The 21,589-nt window shown below is 39.2% G+C and overlaps 1 protein-coding gene across 5 annotated transcripts in view; it reads right to left on the bottom strand.

The window, feature by feature from the left end:
• LOC104276522 (alpha-actinin-2) overlaps nucleotides 1–21,589 on the bottom strand; it is a 70,449-nt gene that overhangs the window by 14,907 nt on the left and 33,953 nt on the right. For 3 of the 5 annotated variants that reach the window (XM_009872882.1, XM_009872880.1, XM_009872883.1), the window contains exons 5-12: nucleotides 20,818–20,905; nucleotides 18,738–18,816; nucleotides 15,245–15,326; nucleotides 13,099–13,184; nucleotides 10,303–10,395; nucleotides 9,061–9,291; nucleotides 7,769–7,916; nucleotides 5,264–5,414 (exon numbers count right to left, since the gene is read on the bottom strand). In XM_009872882.1, the coding sequence (XP_009871184.1) occupies nucleotides 5,264–5,414; nucleotides 7,769–7,916; nucleotides 9,061–9,291; nucleotides 10,303–10,395; nucleotides 13,099–13,184; nucleotides 15,245–15,326; nucleotides 18,738–18,816; nucleotides 20,818–20,905 (958 nt within the window). Of the gene's footprint in view, nucleotides 1–5,263; nucleotides 5,415–7,768; nucleotides 7,917–9,060; nucleotides 9,292–10,302; nucleotides 10,396–11,876; nucleotides 11,963–13,098; nucleotides 13,185–15,244; nucleotides 15,327–16,996; nucleotides 17,076–18,737; nucleotides 18,817–20,817; nucleotides 20,906–21,589 lie in introns of all 5 variants that reach the window. The other 2 variants (XM_009872881.1, XM_009872884.1) reach the window with 2 other exon arrangements.

The following is a 21,589-nucleotide window of genomic DNA, read 5'->3' as shown; positions in this document are numbered from 1 at the left end:
CCTAGAACTGGCTTGTTCAAGAACAGGGATCTCCAGACCCATATATGCCTCCAGCATGAATCAGTGCACCCACAAAGGATGTAGCAGAGAGCGTTGCTTTTTTAATAGGCTTTTATTATCCCAAGAGAAAGCAACTTACTATTCTGCCTAAGACTGGGGTAAGTCTTTAAGTCTTCATCCTGAGATTCTACACCAAGTCTGTCTCAGACTGAATTTTTTATCTCAGGTGCAGATAATCCCCTTGGTTCTGCTGCAGCCATTGTGACCATAATAAAATACATGTGCTTGGCACTTTGAAAGCTCAGTTGTATTGGGTGTATCATCATCCACTGAATTTAGCTCTTGGCTGCTCCTTGAGGACACTTTGCCCAGAACTAAACACTGCAGAGACTGATTGTGTGACAGCATGGCAACAGGAAGCTAAGATTTACTTTAAGGCTTGAACAAGATATTAAATGCAGGTAGAAATTGTTCCTTTCTTCAGAGCATTCTTCTCCAGGCAATTGGCAAGAGGAATGCACAGATCACTCCATCAATAAGTTAGAGAATATGAGAGGACAAAAATGAGAACCGAGGTAGCTTTCCCCCGTGAAGCTGCACTGTAGGCCAGGGGCAGTGTTCATGCTTCCTCCTCTAAGCTTAGTCAGAGCAATCTGGATCAGGATGAAGTTGATAAGTATGTGAAGTGAACCATTCTGTTTAAAAGAGCCTACAGCTGTGCTGCCATCGATCGGCCGTTGAAAGCAAAGAACAGTGAAATGAGTAAAAATAAAATGCCGTAACAATTTTTAAAAATAACAAAACCAACCCAGAACTGTGGAAGTAGAACTGTTAAATGTAAGGAGAAAGCTGCCAGCAAGTCATACTATAGAAGGTGTCCTAAATTCAGAAACCTGCTTCTCCTTTGGAGCAAGCCTTTTTGTAAGCCATCAAGGGATACAACAGAAGCCATCTATCTTTTGAGAAATTTTAAGTGAGAAGCATGGAGTTTCAGATGAGACTGTCTGAGATATATTGTGCCGCTATGAGTTTTTGCCTGGAAGATTTTTTTTTTTTCGTTTTAGCGTATTAAGATTATTAAATTATCTTCCTGGTCAGCTGTGAGCTCACTAAGTGGATGGGATGTGGAGATTTGTATTCTGGTCTCTTTTCACATACCCAATCTAATACATCGGAATACAAACTGGGTGTTTTCTCAGACGCTCCGGGTCGTATCCCTGAGAGTACTCCAGATTTTGGTTTTGCTTCAATGGATCACTTATCTCCTTTTGTGAACTAGGATAAGGGTAGGTGTCCTTACATAAAAATGAGGGACTGATTGTGCCAGCTCTGGTCAAAGTGCCGAAAGGCAATGTGCAACATTCCTCCACCAGCTCTGCCAGGGAGGTTCAGTCATTCCCCACAAGATCTCCGCTATCCTATTTCTTCCAGGGATATGCGCTGTGGACAAACAGGTAGGAGAATAATATTATCAAAACAACGTTTAAAAAGGGCACCCCTGGGTCAAAAATCATAACTGAGATCGCCAAGTGGCATTAAAACATGTAGTTCTACTGCCTTTCTGGACCTGCTGTAGTTCACTTCAAATAAGTGTATTACATGTGTAAAAGGACAATCTTCTGCTCAAAGCAGGAGCAGAGGAAGAAATAAGAACTCACAGATTATTTACTTGGAAATAAACCACAGTTTTACATTCCTTGTCCTATTAGGTTTCGTATCTCTCTCAACAATGAAGCCATGAAAAGATTAGATTTTACATTTGGTAAAAAGAAGTTTTACTTATCACTCATACACAAGGTACTGCTGCACATGTGTTACAGATCTTCTAAGAGAACAGTAATTTCTATGCTTTTGGTTATTTGGAAACTATAGCCTTTGGAAATTAAAAATCATTAAGCTATTCCTATTGATCTTTCAAGTAATTCAATCTGTAAAGAAATGCAAATTTACTCAGATTTTGTCCTGATCCAGAGAAGCACTAAAGTACAAGCTCACTTTAGGAACCGTGATAGTGTGACAAAAAGAACTTGCTGAGAAACATGCTTTAGCACTGCCTCAGAACCAGGCTCACGTTAATCTTGCACGTAAGCACAATTTGAGCCCAGGTTTCCAGAAGCAAAAGACTCTCTAAATCAGTGTTAACAGTTTTTCAGTCTTCTTGACTGAAAAATAAGTTGCTATACTAGAAGTGATGGATATGCAAGAGCTGCTGCAGCAGAAAATACCAAAACAGACAGGAAACTGTAACAGGTAGAGTCCAAGGTCACACAGCAATTGTTCTGCTGTGAAATAACATTAGGCAGCCAAGAGATCATAGAATGGCCTAGGCTGGAAGGGACCTTAGAGATCATCTAATCCAACCTCCCTGTCATGGGCAGCGATGCCTCTCAACTAGATCAGGCTACTCAAGGCTCCGTCCAACTTGGCCTTGAACACCTCCAGGGAGGGGGCAGCCACAACGTCTCTGGGCAATTTATTCCAAAGTCTTGCCACCCTCGTACTGAAGAATTTCTTCCTAAGGTCAAATCTAAATCTATTCTCCTTCAACTTAAACCCATTTCCCCTTGTCCTATCAGTGGACACTCTTGTAAAAAGTCCCTCCCCAGCCTTCCTGTAGGTTCCCTTCAGGTATTGGAAGGCAGCTATTAGGACCTCCCAAAGTCTTCTCTTTTCCAGACTGAACAATCCCAGCTCCCGCAGCCTCTCCTCATAGCAAAGGTGCTCCAGCGCCTGGACCATCCTTGTGGCCCTCCTCTGAACACGCTCCAACAGATTCACGTCCCTCTTATGGTGGGGGCACCAAAACTGGACACAGTATTCGAGGTGGGGTCTCACAAGAGCAGAGTATAGGGGGAGAATCGATTGACTAGAATAAAACATGGAAGTGTACTGACTTGGAATTTAGGCATAGATTATGATAACTGTGCATTGGCATCTGATACAAAGTCTGCTGAAGTCAATGCAAGTAGTTTTTTCTCGACTTTTTTCGTCACTGGATACAAGGAAAAACTACCTGTGTTGATTTTAGTAAGCTTTGTATCATGTGCCAATGCACAATTCTTAGCATTCAGACATTAGTCAGTCCTTCTTTAAAAACATGAATGGAGAAAGAATTATAATAAAAAATCAAGAATGACAATGAAAAAATAATATTTAAATAGAAGCTGCCCATTTGCTTGCAGCTAGTAATAAAACTTGACCTTTATGAACTTTCATTCAATTTCTCCGAGGGCATTAAGCCTAACTGGGCGACAGTCTCAGTGCAGTGCTAGCCTCATGGCATGGAGAAGCAGAGCAGTCCAAGAAGAGCATCTCTAAAAGTAGGTTTTCAGTACCTTTGCAGCTCAGGCCACAGATATCTCATTTAACTTCACACAGCAAATTACTGAAACAACTGAGAAGAGACAATCCTAAAATAGACAGGATACGGTGTTCACTGGCCTCACCAGAGGTAAAGGACACAGGGTTCAAAACGCTGGTAAGCAGATGCTGTGCTATGTGTACTACATTCCCAAAGTTTCTTATCGCATGTAAAGATGAAGCTGAATTAACAGTGATTAGGTGTTTCATAAACTTTCTTTTGCACAAAGAGGAACTTTGCAACAGAGATCAAGGTGTGCCAGAAGGTGTAACTCACACACTCAGTGAAATCTCCATTCTCTGTTTTTCAGACTTCACACCAAATAAAAAACAGTACGTTCTCTGCCCACTGTGCTTTACTTTTCCTTCTTTAAATAATCTTGAAAAATAGGTTCCCTCTTCTTGATCCATTTGAATTATACAATTACTCTAAGTGCTGCCGCTGTCAGGTACAAACTATGTTTTTAGACAACCCTCTGTTTTGTTTTGTTTTAATTGTTAATGAATGTGGAACTGTTTATGAGTCGGTCCTTCACAAAGTGAAAAGACAGTATGTTTTTAACATCTGATTTTTCAGTAGTAACTGTTTTGCCTATTCAGGAAGGTGAGAAACTGAAACTTGGAGAGCCGGAGCCAAGAGCAGGAATACGAGAATTTTGATCTTGGTTCCTGTTTCAACCACTACTGCACATTTGTTCCTGTTGGCTGTACAGATACTGCGGGTGAGCAAGGAATTTAAGCATGTGCCAAATTGCTAAGATCAGGAGTAGTGGCACTGATTTACAGTACAAAACTGCTGCAACTAACTGCATAAGATCATAAAAATCAAAAGTGTTTAGCTTGGCGTACACATCAAGAATACTCTGCCAGAACAAGAATGTTAGCATGCAACACCACAGGTCTGTCGGTTCGGCTAGAGCTTTGCTGAAGAAACTGTGCTTCACAAAGGTGAATTAACAACCTTCCAACAAACAAAAGCAACCTCCACTGATAAAAGACAGAGTTTAGCCAGAACAATGGCATCAACATTCAGGACTTCTGCTGCCATAAGGATGCCTGTCAGTCAGGGGCCTTGACTTTTCACATTCCTGACTTATGTAGCTGATGTCAGCAATACAGCTGTAGCCTAAACATGTCGTAGAATTGTTCTCAGCTTTGGCTGAGTTTTGTCTCGGCATAGCATGTCGAGTGAGTCAGTGTCGGTCCTGTGCCTAAGGACCTCTGGGTGAAAACTCTTGCTATCCTATAGCAGGGTCTGTGTGCTTGACTGCTTGTGTGTCTCTGAGAAAGTTATTTAGTTTCCATACACCCCACTGTCCTTTCTATAAAATGAAGAAAATGGCACTTGCAAAAATAATACAAAGAGATTGTGAAAATAAGTATACTAGAGACAATTAAATCTTCAGAAAACTCAGTGCATTACCCCTGCAGAAGAGGTAATTTAGGGATGTGAAGTCTTTTGAAAGGACCAATATACTTGTGGGAAAATACTTGATTTTAAAGTTAAGATGCTTGATCTGTAATTTGTGTAAGTGAAATTATTTTCTAAGTTAAACAGCTCATAGCCAGTACCTCTCAGCAGACCATACAAATTGAGAAATAAACACCTCCAGGATTCCTATCGACAGGCAATGGACTCATTGGTAGAGATAATGCTAAAAGATTACTGTTAAGTCAATTTTAAACTGTTTCCTTTCAAATAATTTCGGTCAGTTGAATATCTATATTTGGTTGGTGGTAAGGGGGAGATGAGGGAAAGGTCTCAGTGACCAACTCAGATAATATACTTATAAAGCTATCTCTGGAATTCTTAGGTTGGTACCTATGACACTATCAAATTCATTGGAAAGAGTTTATCGCAAAGTTAAATGTCAGCAGCTGCAAGCCTTTAAATGGAACATACTTCAGCTCCTGGGCAATGGCAGCGATCTGTTCCACCCTGTCCTGGTGAGCAGCCAAATCGCTCTCAAAAGCTTCATGTTTCCTTAACATGGCGCGGACTTCTGTCAGAGAAGCAGATTCATAATCCTTCTGAAGTAAGACCTGCTCTTTGCCTGAAAGACAAAATTAAAATATTAGTAATTTTTTACTAATTTATTGCTAAGAACAACTGCAAATTTCGTCAGCTTTTTTAACTGAGGCAAGGTGAAAATCCCATGTATGAGATGGAATCCCACCCCCGCTGAAATCAGTAGCAAATTGCCAGCACAACAGTGTTAATTATTTTTTAAAGATCTCTCAGTACTTCCCTGATTTTTGCAGAGGTTGTTAATACTGGTCTAAAGTAGCGAGGATTACATTGCTTGAGAAACTGGCATAAAAATTGTAGATTGGCAAAAACTGTGGCTCTAAAATATTGTGATAAGTCTTCTTTAGGACAGACTTATGAAACCAGAAATCACACTGCTACAGTCAGCTTCACTCTTACTAATGATCTGTTACTCTTTTCCATGTTTTGCCTTCAATTCATTATTCATTTCAGCACAAAAAAAAAAAACACCACAACAGAAAAACAACCCACAATTAATGACTGCATTTTGTACTGAAAAATAAGTGCAAAATGCCAGCCTGTTTATAAAAGGCTAGAGAAGAAAAGAGGAAATCAGAAACTGAAATACTACTGCTGAGTAGCTCCTGTGTCAGACAACTGAATCTATACCGGCAGCTCCCAAAACTGCAGCTCAGCACACGGCGTCACACACCTCTGTGAATTCTAGAGCCACACGAGACCATTGTTTCACTTGCTGTGTACCAGCTTTTGTGACGTTTTCCCTGCCTAACAGCCATAACATGTCACCATGAGGAGGTTATGCTCTGGAAATAGGCTCTCGGGGCTGATAAACGCTGTAGTTTCCCTTCTAGTATCTGCCTGGCAGCCATTTACAGCCTTGTGTGCTCCCAGCAACTGTGTAACGGGATAGACTTTTGCTTTCACAGTGTGAAAAGATTCTAGCTGGAAAAAGCCAGAAGCAGGGCAGCAGCAGGAAGATTGTTGTCAGAGCAAACAATAGGGTGGTAGAAAAGATCTATCTTTAATCATCCCTAACAAAACTGTGTGCCGAGTATATAGTCTTAATAGGCTTGAAAGGTGGGCCCAGGCCAACCTCATGAAGTTCAACAAGGCCAAGTGTAAGGTCCTGCACCTGGGTGGAGGCAATCCCAAGCACAAATAGAAGCTGAGTGGACAGCAGCCCTGAGGAGAAGGACTTGGGCATGTTAGTTAACAAGAGGTTCAACACAAGCCAGTAAGTGTGCACTTGCAGCCCAAACCATGTCCTGGGCTGCATCCAAAGGAGTGTGACCAGCACGTCAAGGGAGGTAATTCGCTCTCTCTGCCCTACTCCGGTGAGGCCCCACCTGGAGTACTACGTCCAGTTCTGGAGCCCGCAGTACAAAAAGGACATGGATCTGCTGGAGCAGGTCCAGAGGAGGGCCAAGAAGATGATTAGAGGGCTGGAGAGCCACTGCTGTGAGGACAGGCTGAGGGAGCTGGGGTTATTCAGCTTGGAAAAGAGAAGGCACCGAGGTGACCTACTAGTGGCTTGCCAATACATGAAAGGGAACTACAGGAAAGCTGGAGCAGGGCTTTTGACAGAGGCCTGTAGTGATAGGACAAGGGGCAATGGCCTGAAACTGCAAGAGGGTAGATTTAGGTTAGACATAAGGAAGAAGTTCTTCACCATGACAGTGGTGAAGTACTGGAACAGGTTGCCCAAGGAGGATGTGGATGCCCCATCCCTGGAGGTGTTCAAGGCCAGGCTGGATGGGGCTCTGAGCAACCTGGGCTAGTGGGAGAGAGGTGTCCCTGCCCACAGCAGCAGGGTTGGAAGTAGATGATCTCCAAGGTCCCTTCCAACCTTAACCATTCTATGATTCTATGATAATACTGTTACAACTACGCATAAGGTTAGGTTACCATTTAAAAGCATAACTACAAATGGGGGGGGGGGTAATCCTGGGTATGGAACAAAGCAGAAAAGAGTCCATTATCATGCAGTTTATGTGCACTATTCAAAACATCATGATGATCAAATGATAATCAGCTCAGAATAATTTTGTTAATAATTTCACACTTAACCAGCAGTGTCACTGCATTCCTGGTACATTCCTGCCAGTGTACAAACACACAGGAATGCATTAGCAGTAACGGCCTCTATTCAGATACTGAATATTCCCATTAAGTGTGACTCACAACCTCAGGAGTATGATTTTTACAGCTACATTTCAATAGCAACATGGCCACAAGTTAGGATCATGACTAGTCAACAAAACTTGCAATTCTATTTGTTATTATTTTAGATTTCAAAAACTGGCCAAACTGCTTACGAGTGAGCTTCCAGCTGGCAAAAATTCAGCACTGACAGTTCAACCTTGAACATTAAAAGTGTTAAAAGCCACCTCTGCTCACCATATGCCCACTGTTCATGAGTGGAAGCCTTCTGCCTGAATTTCTCCGCCAAGTGTTCAAGTCTTTCCAGTCTTCGTATTTCATTCAGCAGCCACTCTTCATAGCCTTTCTCAGCTTGTTCAAGTCTCTGCCAAGCACCGGCAATATCCTGTAAAGAGAATACATAGGAGATAGGGGATGAAATTTTAAGATCTTTTTAGCCAAATTGCAGATTTCTGATTCTTTCACGAATTTGCTCCAAAAAGAGAAATTTTTCTGTCAAGTTTCTGTAAACATCACAGAATCACAGAAAAAGTTGTCAGGCAGCTCAGGCTATGTTGTAGTCCAGACATCTGCTCCTAATAGTGTGTCCTGTTCAGGTGGATTCATGAAAGGAAACCCCCACTACTACACAAATGGCTTCCAAACATAGATATAAGTTCAGTGTCTTCATGATATACTGCTTTTTATCTCCCATTACACAATGTGCATGTTCTGTTATGACACACCTATCTTAGAGCATAATAAAAGTCCTTTGCTCTCAGAAGTTGACAGTAGCAAAATTATTAGTGTCAAGAGGATTTGGTGTATAATTTATGTGGTACACAAACTCATTTCACTTTCTGTGATGCACTAAGTTCTGTGAGCTTCCTTGGAAATTCAAAGGCACGAGTAGGAGACTGAAGTGACAGGCCCCTTACTTTTTGTCTATGGGGAGTGGACAATGTCCCTTCTCATACAGTGCTATTGTCTGTTTATCAGATCTGAGCAACCACAACACAATGATAGAACAGAGTACAGAAACAGCTGTATTGCACAGGAAATGTTTTGACCCACAGTCAACCCAGTTATCAGCAGATGAGAATTCTTATCTTCACAGATATAAGAAAAAAGAAAATTTAATTTTAAAAAGCAGAAAAAAACAGAAACATACATTGAGAAATGTCTGTCTCTGTAAGTCTGATGACCAAAATGCCAGTGAAAACACTGTTAACTTTTGCTTAAATAAAAAATATTTGGCCTCACTGACAGGGAAGTATCAATAACACCTCCAGAGGAAGCTCTGTGTAGTGTCATGTCTCAAAGCAATTTACTTTTGGGGAATGCCTTCAAAGAGGCAGGAGCACGTTTAAGAGAAAGCAAGATTCTAAAATTAATGGGAATGTGTAAAAAGAGTGGTTTGTAATTGAAAAAGTGCAACAAAATGAAGTTTCTGAGGATAACTTAAAATGGCATTTTAATCCTTAATGTTGAAATTTTTGCAAGAACATTGATAAAAAGGAGAACAGAATATTGATGTCTCCTTTACTTACCGAAACCATTTTCCCCTCTGATGGCATGAAAGCTGGCCGATTGCTGATTCTCAATTTGGTCTGCAGGGTGTTGAAATTGATCTCCAGTTGACATTTCTCTTGGACTTTGGGAGGTTTGTGTTTGCGGCGGTAGTCCCGGAAATCCTCTAATTTCTTCTGCATAGCCTGCATTGTTTTTTCTGGGGTCCTGTTTTCCAGCCAAGGAATTGTCCGGCGAATCCATTCTAAAAGCTTTCAAACCAACACAAACAACTGAAATAAGGGCAATGGAAAAGCAACCAAAAAAAAAGACTGAATATACAAATCCTAATTGTTTGTTCCACTTTAATATCATTGAATTCAGCAAGTATCAATGCCTTAAAGGCAAGTAAGCACAATATTTCCAAAGCTGAGTTATTTTTTTTTACTAATTTGCCCAGATATTCTATGTATTTCTAGAAATATCCTTATTTTCAGAAACATGAACACACATGTAATGTGTCTCTAGTTAATTACTCAAAACCTGACCTACCCACAATCACTTGCCCGCTTCAAAATTATTGGTCTTGATGTTTCAAGCAGTCATAGTTAAGATATCAGGAGAGACACCAGCTAAGTAACTCAGGTCATATAAAAATCTTCACTCAGAAGTCCATTAGTGCCAACGCAGCACTACTGTCTTTGTGTCTATCATCTCAGTGTGCTTTTGCAGGTTATGCATTAAAGAGGATGGAGCTCTTGCTCATGCACTACACATCCATAGTCCTGACTCAACAAATTTGTCAATATTGAAGAAAGGACAGGTAGAGCACAACATGTCCCCTTTTTCTTCATGTGCTGCCTATGTCTACAGGTGCATTCTGAACACTACAGCAGATCCTGTCCAGGTGTGCTTTGCAGCACACAAAGCCAATGGGCTGCCTTGGACCAACAGGATCCTGCATGTTCCACATGTGGTCAAGGATGGCTGTCTTTGGAGATTACAGAGACAGCAAGCTTGGTCTCGGGGCAGACCAACGACAGTCCTCAAAACACCCTTTCTGGCACATTAATGAGACCAAGTGACTTGCTGGGGGTCACACAGGAAGCCTGTGGCAAGGTAGTCACCTGAACTTTGACATCGTAAGCAACTGAGCTTTGCACCCTGCCACTCTGAGATTTACCCTCATAGCATCTTCGCTTTGTTGTCATGCCAGGAGTGTGTGAATCTTTCAGCTTTCATGAACGTAATAATCACCACATTAGAGATACAGTTGTCTTTACCTCACTTGCTAGTCTCTCATACTCTTCCATCAACCTCTCATTTTCCTGATTCACAGCCAGCACCTTACAGATCCGGTTAGCTGCAGTCTCAGCCTGTAAAACACAGCAAATAAGACATACTCATAAACACATTCTGAGAAGGGTACAGGCTTGGAGAAAGAAAAATGATGTGGCTGCTGCAAATAAGAAATCACATTGGTGTAAAGCTGTTGACTTGTGCTCCTAGGTTACTTATATATTTACCCTCCTGCAGTCACAGATTCCAATGGCCTGAACAAGGCACAGATCAGCACAGAACTCACCTTGTACAGTGAAGCCTTATTACACAAGGGGGAATTTCACACTGTCTAAGAAATTTTTTATTTTCACAGATGGCTTAGGCCATTCTTAAAGTTATCCTACTAAGTTATTTTTTTAAATTGCACTAAAAAGGTATTAGATTGTTAGCCGCACTGCAAAGACATTGCATGTGATTCAGGAGTCCCAGATCACTCTGTATCCGCACTTTATATGTACATTTACCCTTGAGAAAATATGCAGCTCAACCACTGACAGCAAAACTTCCCCTGTCTCCTGACAAATTTATTTGTGAAGGCCCTATATAGCTCCACCACATTTAAAATTTACAGTAGTAGTTTGATATCACAGGTCTCTACTTTCATACAAATGTGAATCTGGAGTACAGGTAATCAAATGAATATACCCAAATTGGTAGGTTTCAGAATATAAACTGATTTTCATAACACATTTTTATTGGACTCCTGTGTTACAGAGTATGGGAAATACCCCGTTCACATGAAGAGCAAAACCTTCACATCCAGAAGTGAGAGGGTCCAACAGCACAGCTCTGCTGTGATAAGGTGTAGGGGCCCTACCAGATAGGAAGAGAAATTAAATTCCGAACATGAAAGAAAAATAGCAACTACTTTAAAAGTTTCCCCTACCCAGCCACTTAAGTTGGGCTATATCCATTTGTAGGCCAAAAAATACATGAAGCAGAACAGTGGGAAATGTCACATTTGTAAGTGAGACTCCCACACTGTATGACAGATCTGCTGCTGTTCTTGCCTTTTATACGAGTGCTTCAGCGGGAATCAGGCACAAATACTGTGCTGGATATCTTCTGTGCCTTTCTCCATCTTTCTGCATCTTTGAAAATTTAGCCCTAAATTCCTACTTGGCATAAGTAAGTCTAGAATCATCTCAGTCTCCAGAAGTCAAACATTCTTTTGTGTAGCAAATGCATAAAATGTTGTTGTAACAACAAACAACAACTTCATTTCACAGTATCTTCAAATACAGTTTTTCTGAAATAGTCTTTATAATCACCAAATAAAGACCCAAAATTAGAAACTGAAATGTCTATTGGAATTAAAGAAGTTCAATTTGCTACACAACATTTAACTAAAACAGGTTCAAGTGTTGGTTAAACACAAGTATTAGTGGTCAAGTAATACTTGCAATTGTTAATTGAAACCACAAGGTACTAAATTAGCTTTTTTTTAATAAACTAGTAGAAATGTTAAACAACCAATTCAAAAACACAGCAACCTGAAGGGACAGTTGATTAATACCTGCTCTGCTCCAGCAAAAGCATGGTAGAAGCAGGACACATATGTCATGATAGCTCTCTCATCAGGTTTAGGAGTGTTCACAATATCTACAAAAGGGGGTGAGAAATTAAAACAAAACCAAAAACAGAATCGAGGAGTAGAAAACAGGATGAATAAATAAATGCACAACATACTATCATTCTGATTGTTTTCTTGCACATAGCTCTGTATTCTAGAAACTCTACAAAGCTGTAATAAATTTATTGTTAGACTGATGGATGCTGACAAAATAAATTGTACATTGGAAATTCAACATAAGCTTTTTCAAAGAGGTGGAATTATTTTAATAAGCTTGATCCAGCAGTATTGTCACAGTGGGAGTGACCTTAATTTTACCAGGACTGTCTGCTCAAGAACTGGCATGCATATGTCTGGTGACTTAGAAAGTGGGGACTTTTACTAAGACACAGGAAAGATAGACTACATTTTGATCTGGGGAGATGTGCTCTGAAGTTGCATGTCTATTAGTTATAATCTTAGCATCATATATCAGTATTCTTTATATTGCTAATAAGTGAAGTACATCCAACTCTGAACTGCCTTGCTTTCTAAAATTTTCCTTCTTTGATTTAGGGCACGATTCCAGAGCTTGTCTGAGATGTCTGTGTATGTTTCTGTGTCTGTTTGGCATAGTAGCAACATTTTATGTTGCTGTTTGTACTTACCATTAAGCATTTAACATTTTAAAAACAATCCTGAAAGCATAATAGAAGGATTTATTTTCTGAGCATCTGTTATGATGATTTTGACATCTGTAGCAGGAATAATATCCAGCAGGGAGAAAAAAGATGGCATTCTGCTATTGAAATTGCTTTTTCACTATGAACTTATTTTCATCTTACATTTTTAGGAAGTGCTTCAAATGAAAACACACAAGTTCAATTAAAGAGAATAAGGTCCTGTATCCCATTCAGTAACTAGCTGTTAAAAACCTACTGGATATTATTAGTAAAAATACAGAAAGATGAGACAGGAAGGTTTGTTTCTATGAAACAAATGGATAGACTACTACTGCCTCTACCAAGACAGTGACTCGCAGAGAAAATCAGGCAACAGGAAATGAGCTGAGCTCTAAGATGCTCTCCTAGTAACTAGGGAGGAAAAGATCAGAAGAGGAAAAATTGCTGAAAGAAACAAGACAGAAGGTGAAGGATGAGATCTGATCCATCTTCTACAATCTCACCTTCTGAGCACCAGCAAATGCATGGTAGTAACAGGAAACATAAGTCATAATGGTTCTTTCATCAGGTCTGGCAGTGTTTACTACATCTGTGTAGAGAGAAGAGGGTTAACTTCTCAGAAATTCTCACAAAGTACTTCCATCAGATTATGCTGATGATGCCACCTCAGTGCTGTAAGGCTTCCAAATAAACACACCATTATTCAAGTTGCATCTGCAAAGCCACCTGAGCTTTAGGAATCAGTAAATGGAAAAGAGATAACTCTCCCTGAAATGGCAAAACATCTGAAGGCTGAGACTGTGCAGAAGGTTATTGCTACCTTCTGGTTTGTGGAAACTTCCAAACAGATGGCATGGCTGGCAGATCTACTGGGTTCAGCTTCACTACCGCTCTGTAGCAACTCCACCTAAATCACTAGAATTATTCCACTGACAGTCACAAAATGGTGTATATTAGCACAGGGTCCCCGTGACTGACAGGGTACTGAAAACCTGTAGAACTCCTGCAACCCAGAAATACATTTTTCACTAAGAAAAGCTCAGAGAAAAATAGTTTTGCAATCCCTGCACCAGTCTGTGTTTTTAGTTAATAGCATAAATGACAGAAGAGTTCATCTTGGCTGGCTGACAGCTTTTCCCTATTATGGCACAAAAGACTAAAAGTATAAAGAGGGTGCAACCAAGGTATGGGTACACTGGTAAAAATGGATCTTTTCAACACTTAACAGAGAAAGGCAAAGAAAGGTGGTTTTACACCACTTATGGCTGAGTGATGAATTGTGATAGTGGCAGCTGCAAGGATTCTTGCCAAGGTAAGTAGAGGCAAGATACTGCTGTGAAAAGACCCAGGAATGAGGTGATAACTTCTACTATTAACAGTGAGATTTCTAAGCTCAGAACCTCTGTATTTACTGACTTTGCATCTACTTCACATAGGTGTGAACAAAACTTTGCAAAGTTTCCACTGAGAAAACAGTGGAAGAGAGAAAAAAGGGATGGTGAATACTTAGAGAGTGTTAGAAGCAGCATGATTTCATTTCCCCTGCCAAGAAGGAGAACAGTAAGATAAGGGCTAGAATGTGCAGAAAATCTTGTGAGGAAATAAAAAGGTTTCTTACATTGTACGTGAAGAGTAAAAAACAGGAAAGGAGAATGACAGTAGGAGGTGTCCAGTGGTAAGGATGCTGCACTCCTGTTTATTCCTTGCACAGTATTTTAGAGGGAAATAATTAAATGGTGCTTCAAAGGGAAATTCCATTTCAAAAAAATAAAAACCATTAGTTTTGAAGCATAAAAGTGAAACCAAGAAACCTCTTCAATGAAGAGGTTACAACCTGCATTTTCTGTATCATCCTGTATTGACAAAACTTTCCTGCGAAAGACTTCAAGGGGAGCAGACACAGTGAGTTTAGTGCTCTGGATAATTCCCATGTTATCACTCTGACCAGCCATCAGAGCAGAGTCTGCATACTTGGAAAAGGATGCTTTGAACTGGTGTAAGCAAATTCCAGTATTTTGTCACCATTTTTTGCCCAGAGTACAAAATGTTGGTTATCTTGAAGAAATTTGGGCAACTTTAACAAGTATTTCCTTGTTACTTGTCAACAAATGCTAAAGATTATAGGAGAAACCAAACATGAATCTATTTGATAAAACTATCACTGCAAAAGCTTTACAATTAAAATAAGCCCAAAAAATGCTTCCTTCAACCTGGCTCCCCTTCATGTTGTTAGTATATTTTGAAAGTCTGTAATTCTATTTCTGGATTTCTCTCTCAAACATTTTAAAAAGTGAATGTGCATTAAGCTACTAACAGTCATATCTGCCTTTATTAGATTTTAATTCCTTAAGGGTAAGGATTACTTTCCGATCCTGCATTTTAACTAATTTAACACAGTGGGGCCATGTGTTCAGGTTAGGGCCCAATGCATAGAATACAAACAATAACAAACAATAAGGAATGAAGTAAAAAGTTAGTGAAATTATCCAGTATATGAGGACAAGAAGGAAAGCATTGTTTAAAAACAAAGCAGGTTTTCCTGTTATGATTCATGAAGAAGGAATGTTGAAAATTTGCTAGATATAAACCAAAAGTTTTACTGTCTTCTGCTTGTGAGTAACATAAACTTCAGTAAGATATAACTCTCACCTTCTGCATCCAGCATCTTAGGGATATCCAAATGCTTTTCAGCAATTTCCATGGCCAGGTTGATATTCCCTATAGGGTCATCCTGCATTAAAGAATAAAGTACAAGTAGTCAAAGATAGAAGTTTTTCCTTGAAGCAAGACTTCACTATGTACACTAAAACTTTTTCTGTTTTTCCAAACCGTAAATTGGAGTCACAACTATTGTTGCAGAGTATAGGCATATGAACTTTTAGTCCATCTACTGCTATATTTTCAAAGAAAAACAGTCATAACCTATTATGTACCACTAGGACTCTGCTGCAAACATATTGTGGAAGGAAACTTAATGTATGCGGTGTACACTCATAATTGTGAGCTAATTCTGAATGAAGTACAGCTGGTCCAGTAGGCTATACCAGACTGTTCATCACAAAGTTAGTCCTGAATGTTTTTCTATCTACTACACATTATCTTAGAGTGATGTGAATTCTGCTGAGTTCTCCGTTGGTCAGGTGCACACATGAGAAGAAGCAAGCACAGAGAGAAGCACAGTTCTCTAGAAGGAGCAAAACTTCCCAGTTTTGGCATGGGCAGACAAATCTGATATCCTCCATAAACTGAATTTTAAAGCTGTGGAAGTTCAAGAACTTCTAGTTTTGAGATTTTGATTTTGTGTTTTGAAAGAAAGGAAGGAAGCAGTGAGCACAGCTCAGACAAACAGCACACATTTCACTTCTGACACTACGGACAGTTATTGCTGACAACAGAAGAGCGTGTCAGATCAGGGCTGCTCTTAGGCAGCCTTCCCATATCAACTTGGAGAGAAAACACCTTATGTGAAATGGCAGTTCATGCCATTAATGTCATTATTATTATTTTCATGTATTCAAAAACTGCTAAATGATCATAGCCACTCTGAACAGTTTCAATGTCTACAGAGAGAGGTTGGGAAAGTAGGACTCAGAAGAGCAAAGTTAGAGATGCTGGAGAGCACTGAAAAAATATTAACAGATTTCCTTTAGAGAATTTCTAGGGCTTCCAACTGAATGCAAACACTTCCTATAAAGGTATCTAGTCTCGAGCATGCTTCTTTTGGTACTTTGAAATTAATTTAGTAAGATTACTTACTATTGAATCACAGAAATTACTTAATTTTCACAGGAGTCTGTTCCTCATGCACATACATACGCCAGGTATTATAAGTAGTAATGCCCATGACACGTCTTTCTATAAACATATCATACCAGATAGGGTTATAGACTTTCCTTTAAAAGGTGCACATTCAATAAAAATGTGTTATGAAAATCAGTTTATATTTTGAAACCTACCAATTTGGGTATAATAGAATATGAAGTCTCTAATCATAAGTTCTCACTCTATCATCATTTAGCAGTTTTGTGCATCATTAAGAAAAACTTAAAATGTGGATGATATTTAAAATCCATGAAGTTATTTTTGCTGTTACACAAGGCACCACGTATAATACAACATTTACAAAATGTGTGTACAAAAATTCTTACTGAAATTAAATGGGACAAAAATACACTAATTCTAAGTGAGACTTAGGTTAAAATACTTGCTAATGGACAAGTGATGAGCACCTCCTATTTGTATGCTTGGTACCAAGTCCATGAGTAAATAGTGCTCCACTGGTAAAGGATTTGTTTTAAACGACAGTAACTTCTGAACAATTGGAGATCTCCATCACCCATCCTTTGAAACAAATCTACAAGCCACGGTAACTAAAAATCTCTGCTACGGCTAAAGAAATACCTCAACTAATTTGTCATAGTCTAGAAGATCAGGCCTGTGCCTATGGATAAGGGCGTTGAAAGCAAGGCCATCCTTCCAGCTATAAGTTCACACAAAACGCATTGGTGAGAAAAGGAAAGGACAGCATGCAGGAGATAAGAAACCAAGAAACAAGACACCAAGACAGCTGTTAATGTAAGCAAAATGAGCAGTCAATCAAACACAGCCAGGCCAGAAAAAGGAAGATCTATTTTTGGAGTTTTCTGCGTGTGCTTTACGTGCCACAGCTCAGCCTCAGTTTGAAATCTGACCTGTTCTTATTTTGGAAACCTCTAAGAGGGAAATAGTAATGCTGAAGCAGATCTGCTTATGCTCTATTTCCTTTCCTCAGCACTCCTATAGAGGATAGTTACACTGTGATGTTCTCTAGCACTGTGTGCCACTTTTCAAAGCACAGACTCAAACCAAACTAACTCCCGTTTGTGCCCTGTTTAAGCACATGTAAGCAGAGACAGGGAGCTTAGCCATTCCACGAATCTGGTTATCTGTAGGAAAGGTAGGATATAGATTTAGGGAACAAGTTGGTGTTGATGGCTAATATTTTGCCCTTTGGTTCAGTTCTTCAATTCTCTCAACAACTGTCTAAATTGAAAACTTATCTATTTAGGAATAATTTCATTTAATTTTCATCACTGCACACCCAGCATAAATTTAAGATACATATAAAGCTGAGTAAGTTTTCAGATAATTTCATTTAATTCATTTATCTTTTCCCTCATCAAACGCTTTCTGATAACTGTTGATTCCACTGCCAAAATCAATTTGGAATGAAAGGGCATGGAATGGAAAATATAGTCTATGATTTACCAGTCTATCTCATCAAGAAAAAGTTGCACTCAACAAATTAAAACCATGTTTAAGTCTTCTCTTTTACTGGTGTTTACATGAGACCACATGATGCATTCATTCCAGAGAGCTGAAAATTGTACGTATGTATTAAGAACTAACGTGAAATTACAACGTTCCACTTTCTTTCTAGGTTTTATTCTTCAAAGGCGATACCCAGAAATTCTGTCATTATTACTTGCTCCTCATTCCTCACTCTCAAACTATTAAGTGGCTGGTATCTTTTAGCAAACGCATTTTACCATGAGTAGCACACTGGAATAAAATAGTGTTGTAATGTCTGTAAGGCCCTGCCTAAGGAAGTTAGGATCAGTTTTGTTTCAACGTGTCTGGAAGTACAGGTAGAGGTTTAACTTAAGAACTGGTGAACATTTTCTCTGTAAGACTAGTAAATTCTTGCGTAATCCTGATTACCAAGGGTTGTGTTTCTTCTAAGGAATTTTAGGATTAATCATTATTTCATTGTTTACTGCTCTGCAATCTACAGTCATTTACATCAGATACAAAACAGGATGGACTGTACGATACTATCACTGGTGAATGGAGAATTCCAATGTATTTGATTGAACATCCATAATGGGCAGCATAAAAGGCTTTATCAGCTGCCTGGCATCTGAGGACCAGATTATTTGCAATCAAATGCTGAAGTCATTGCAGTGGTAAGGAAAAAAGGATGTGGGACAGTCATGGGGTCCCTTTCTCCATGTCACAGATGTACAGTTTTTTGGAGGGAGCTTAGAAAACCAGTCAGAATTAGTACGCACTCCTCAGCTTGTCTTTTAGAAAACATGCTAAGCAAACCAGAAGTGAGACAAATCCCTGCAGGACAGCATGCTGTACCACCCAGACTGAGGACCTTATTTAGCTTGGAGTAGTCAATAAGATCAGGTCGGTGTCTGTGGATAAGTGCACATAATCCAAGGCCATCTTTCCAGCTTTACAACAAAAAAACAGAATGGAAAAAAAAATTAGTTAATAAAGTCATGGCATTTTACAGTTTGATCCTTGCTCAAGCGTTTAAAATCAAGCAGGAACTCTCCCGTCAAATCCCAACACTTATATTAGGTCAACTCTTACCCCTCTGGACTTTTCTGTTATTGTACTCTTTTACCTGTAGTACGTATCTTACTCTACAAGTCCATACACACTTAAGGACTCTGTAACACCTTCTCGACAGTGTACATTATGTGCAACAGTCTCCAGTTTCAATTGTTTAATTCCAGGATAGCTCCTAGAACATATTCAGCAATGAAAATTCATAATCTCCTATTACACTTATAACATGCTGATGAAAAAATGAAAGGAGAGCAAACCGGCAATTACTTGAATTTGCTGAAGCAATTGGCTTTTTCGGTGTCAGTTATTTCAGACAATTTCAATGGCACAGCCACGTTGTGCTCATAGCAGTAAAAAGTTAAAAATCAGCTTTGTTTATTTAAAACACTTCACATATATGACAGCCTCAATTTGAGCTCTTACACTTCAGTATGACTGCAGGTTCACTGCCTTTTGAGGCAAGCATAGGCAATGCACAGATCTACAAATAACATCTATTTGAAAAGATTATGAGAGGTTCCTTTCAGTCAGAAGGAATTACTCTCTAAGATACTTTATGTAAACACTTTATGCAATGAGACTGTGGGTTTGAGGTCTCAACCTGTGCAGTAACTGTGTGATAGTAAACATTTCAAGACAGTTAGAAACCCATTCACTGAGATGTCTGGGTAGACCTTTCAAACAACAGGACAAAAATGTAGCACAATTAAGGAAAATACACATGTGCTGTATAATGTAAAATGATCCAAAAGGTAAAACTGAATTAAAATGAGCACCAAGCTTACAAAAAGCTTTTTTTCCAAAAGGAATAGACTAAAACGGTCTGGACAGTCCCTTGTAAAGTAGTTCTTGTAAGAGCCAATCAACCTAAACATTAATTAAGGTACTTCCATCAAAGATGTTTTCCCCATACCATGTATCACACCAGCATATGTACATATAACACTAAGATTTGATACTGTAACTTACAGTATACCTTGCATCCATATAAAGCTCTACTGAAATATACCTCTATATATTCAAGAAAAAAAATACATAACAAGTTTCAGAGAAAAGCAATGCCAGGACTGTAAATGAAACAAATTGTTTTTGTCTGTGGATCCATGTGTGAACTGCTCTATCAATGCCAGTCCTTCAGGTGTTGCACATTAAGAATTCATTCAAAACACAGTAATACAGAGCCCTTGTAAGTACAAAAAGGATTTCAGGGAAGGCAAGATACACGGTTAAACAGTGCAAAAGGCAAGCCATGTAGTTTAATGCGGTACATCACTGGCAGAGCTACAGGAACTAGCCCAGTGAAATCCCAAAATCAAGCAGCCTGCACAGGGCCTGAAACTCCCTTTCTAGCCTTTACAGAAAACACAGAACCACAAGGCTGGAGCTTCACTGAATTCTCCCCACCTTACGTAAAGATCTTGATTCTGAAAACAAACACGTTTAAGGTGCTGCTGTTTTGTACTGAGTGCATTTTTGGCCCCTTACTTATAGTTACATCACAAAATCATAAAGACTGATCCATCACAATGAAATATTGGCATTTTTGCCAAAACCAGTTTATATCTAGAGTGGTTCTCATTTGAAAGCAGTCATTTGCCAAGTCACTATGCTGCAGTACCCAGATATTTCTATACACCAAGGGCCACCATTAATGAAATATGGTCATTCTGTATGTAGTAGGGATTATTTTCTTTTAAATACTAACTATAGAAGCCATGGTAAATAAGACTCTGAAGACAGAGCATGAGAATTTTAAAAAAAAATTCTAGTTATGCACGAAGAAATTCTCCTGTAAAATATATACATCTACACAGTGATGAGAAAAAATTGACCTAAAATAGTTTCAACTGCTTCTACCTGTTGAATTAATGGAAGCTTACCTAAGATGGAAGTTCTGAATGTTCACATTTCTATAAGGAGCAGTTTTTCTTTGACACCACAGCAGCAGTCCTTCTTTGGCAGAGGTCTCTGTAAAAGACACCCGGGAGTAAAAATAGGAAAAATGTAAAAAGTGCTCAAGTAATTAATTTCTTGTCATCTTAAATGTGGTCAGTCACTTGAAACTGGTTGGTATAAATCAACATTTAATCCTAAAAGATACTCATACGAATGGACTAATGGGGCTCCATTAGGACAGAGAGGTCAGCTTAACTGGAACAACGCAGATGAGAGTCTCAGCATCCACAATAGTTCTGGGATATTAGAAGTTTAAAACGTTATATTAGTTGGACAGCAGAATGTATATCTGGAGAAAAATATGCAATACAGATATGACAGAATTAGACATAAAAGATTGCATTGCTGCCTACATGAAATATGCTTGTGGTCTCAATCCATTTGCTTACAGGAATGTGTAAGTGCTGAAGAAAAATACTTTCATTATCTGAGCCCTATGGGCATCTGAATGAATTAAAGGACGGAGAAAATCAACTAGACCATGAGGTACACTTGCAATGTCCCACAAGTTACGGGCAGGACAGTATGAAGAGCTTGAATTGACTCTACTTTTGTTGAAGATTGACATGATTTTCTGGAATTCTAGAATTTTCACAGTACAAACTGGATTTAAAGAGTGTTGTAGCTACAATTCACTTTCTGGAGCCAATTACCAAATTAAAGTTAAGAAAAAAAAATCTGAAGTAGTGGGGGGGG

Source organism: Apaloderma vittatum, unplaced genomic scaffold (genome assembly GCF_000703405.1).
Source record: "Apaloderma vittatum isolate BGI_N311 unplaced genomic scaffold, ASM70340v1 scaffold77, whole genome shotgun sequence".
Taxonomy (NCBI): Eukaryota; Metazoa; Chordata; class Aves; order Trogoniformes; family Trogonidae; genus Apaloderma; species Apaloderma vittatum.
This window is presented reverse-complemented; position numbering and strand designations above follow the sequence as displayed.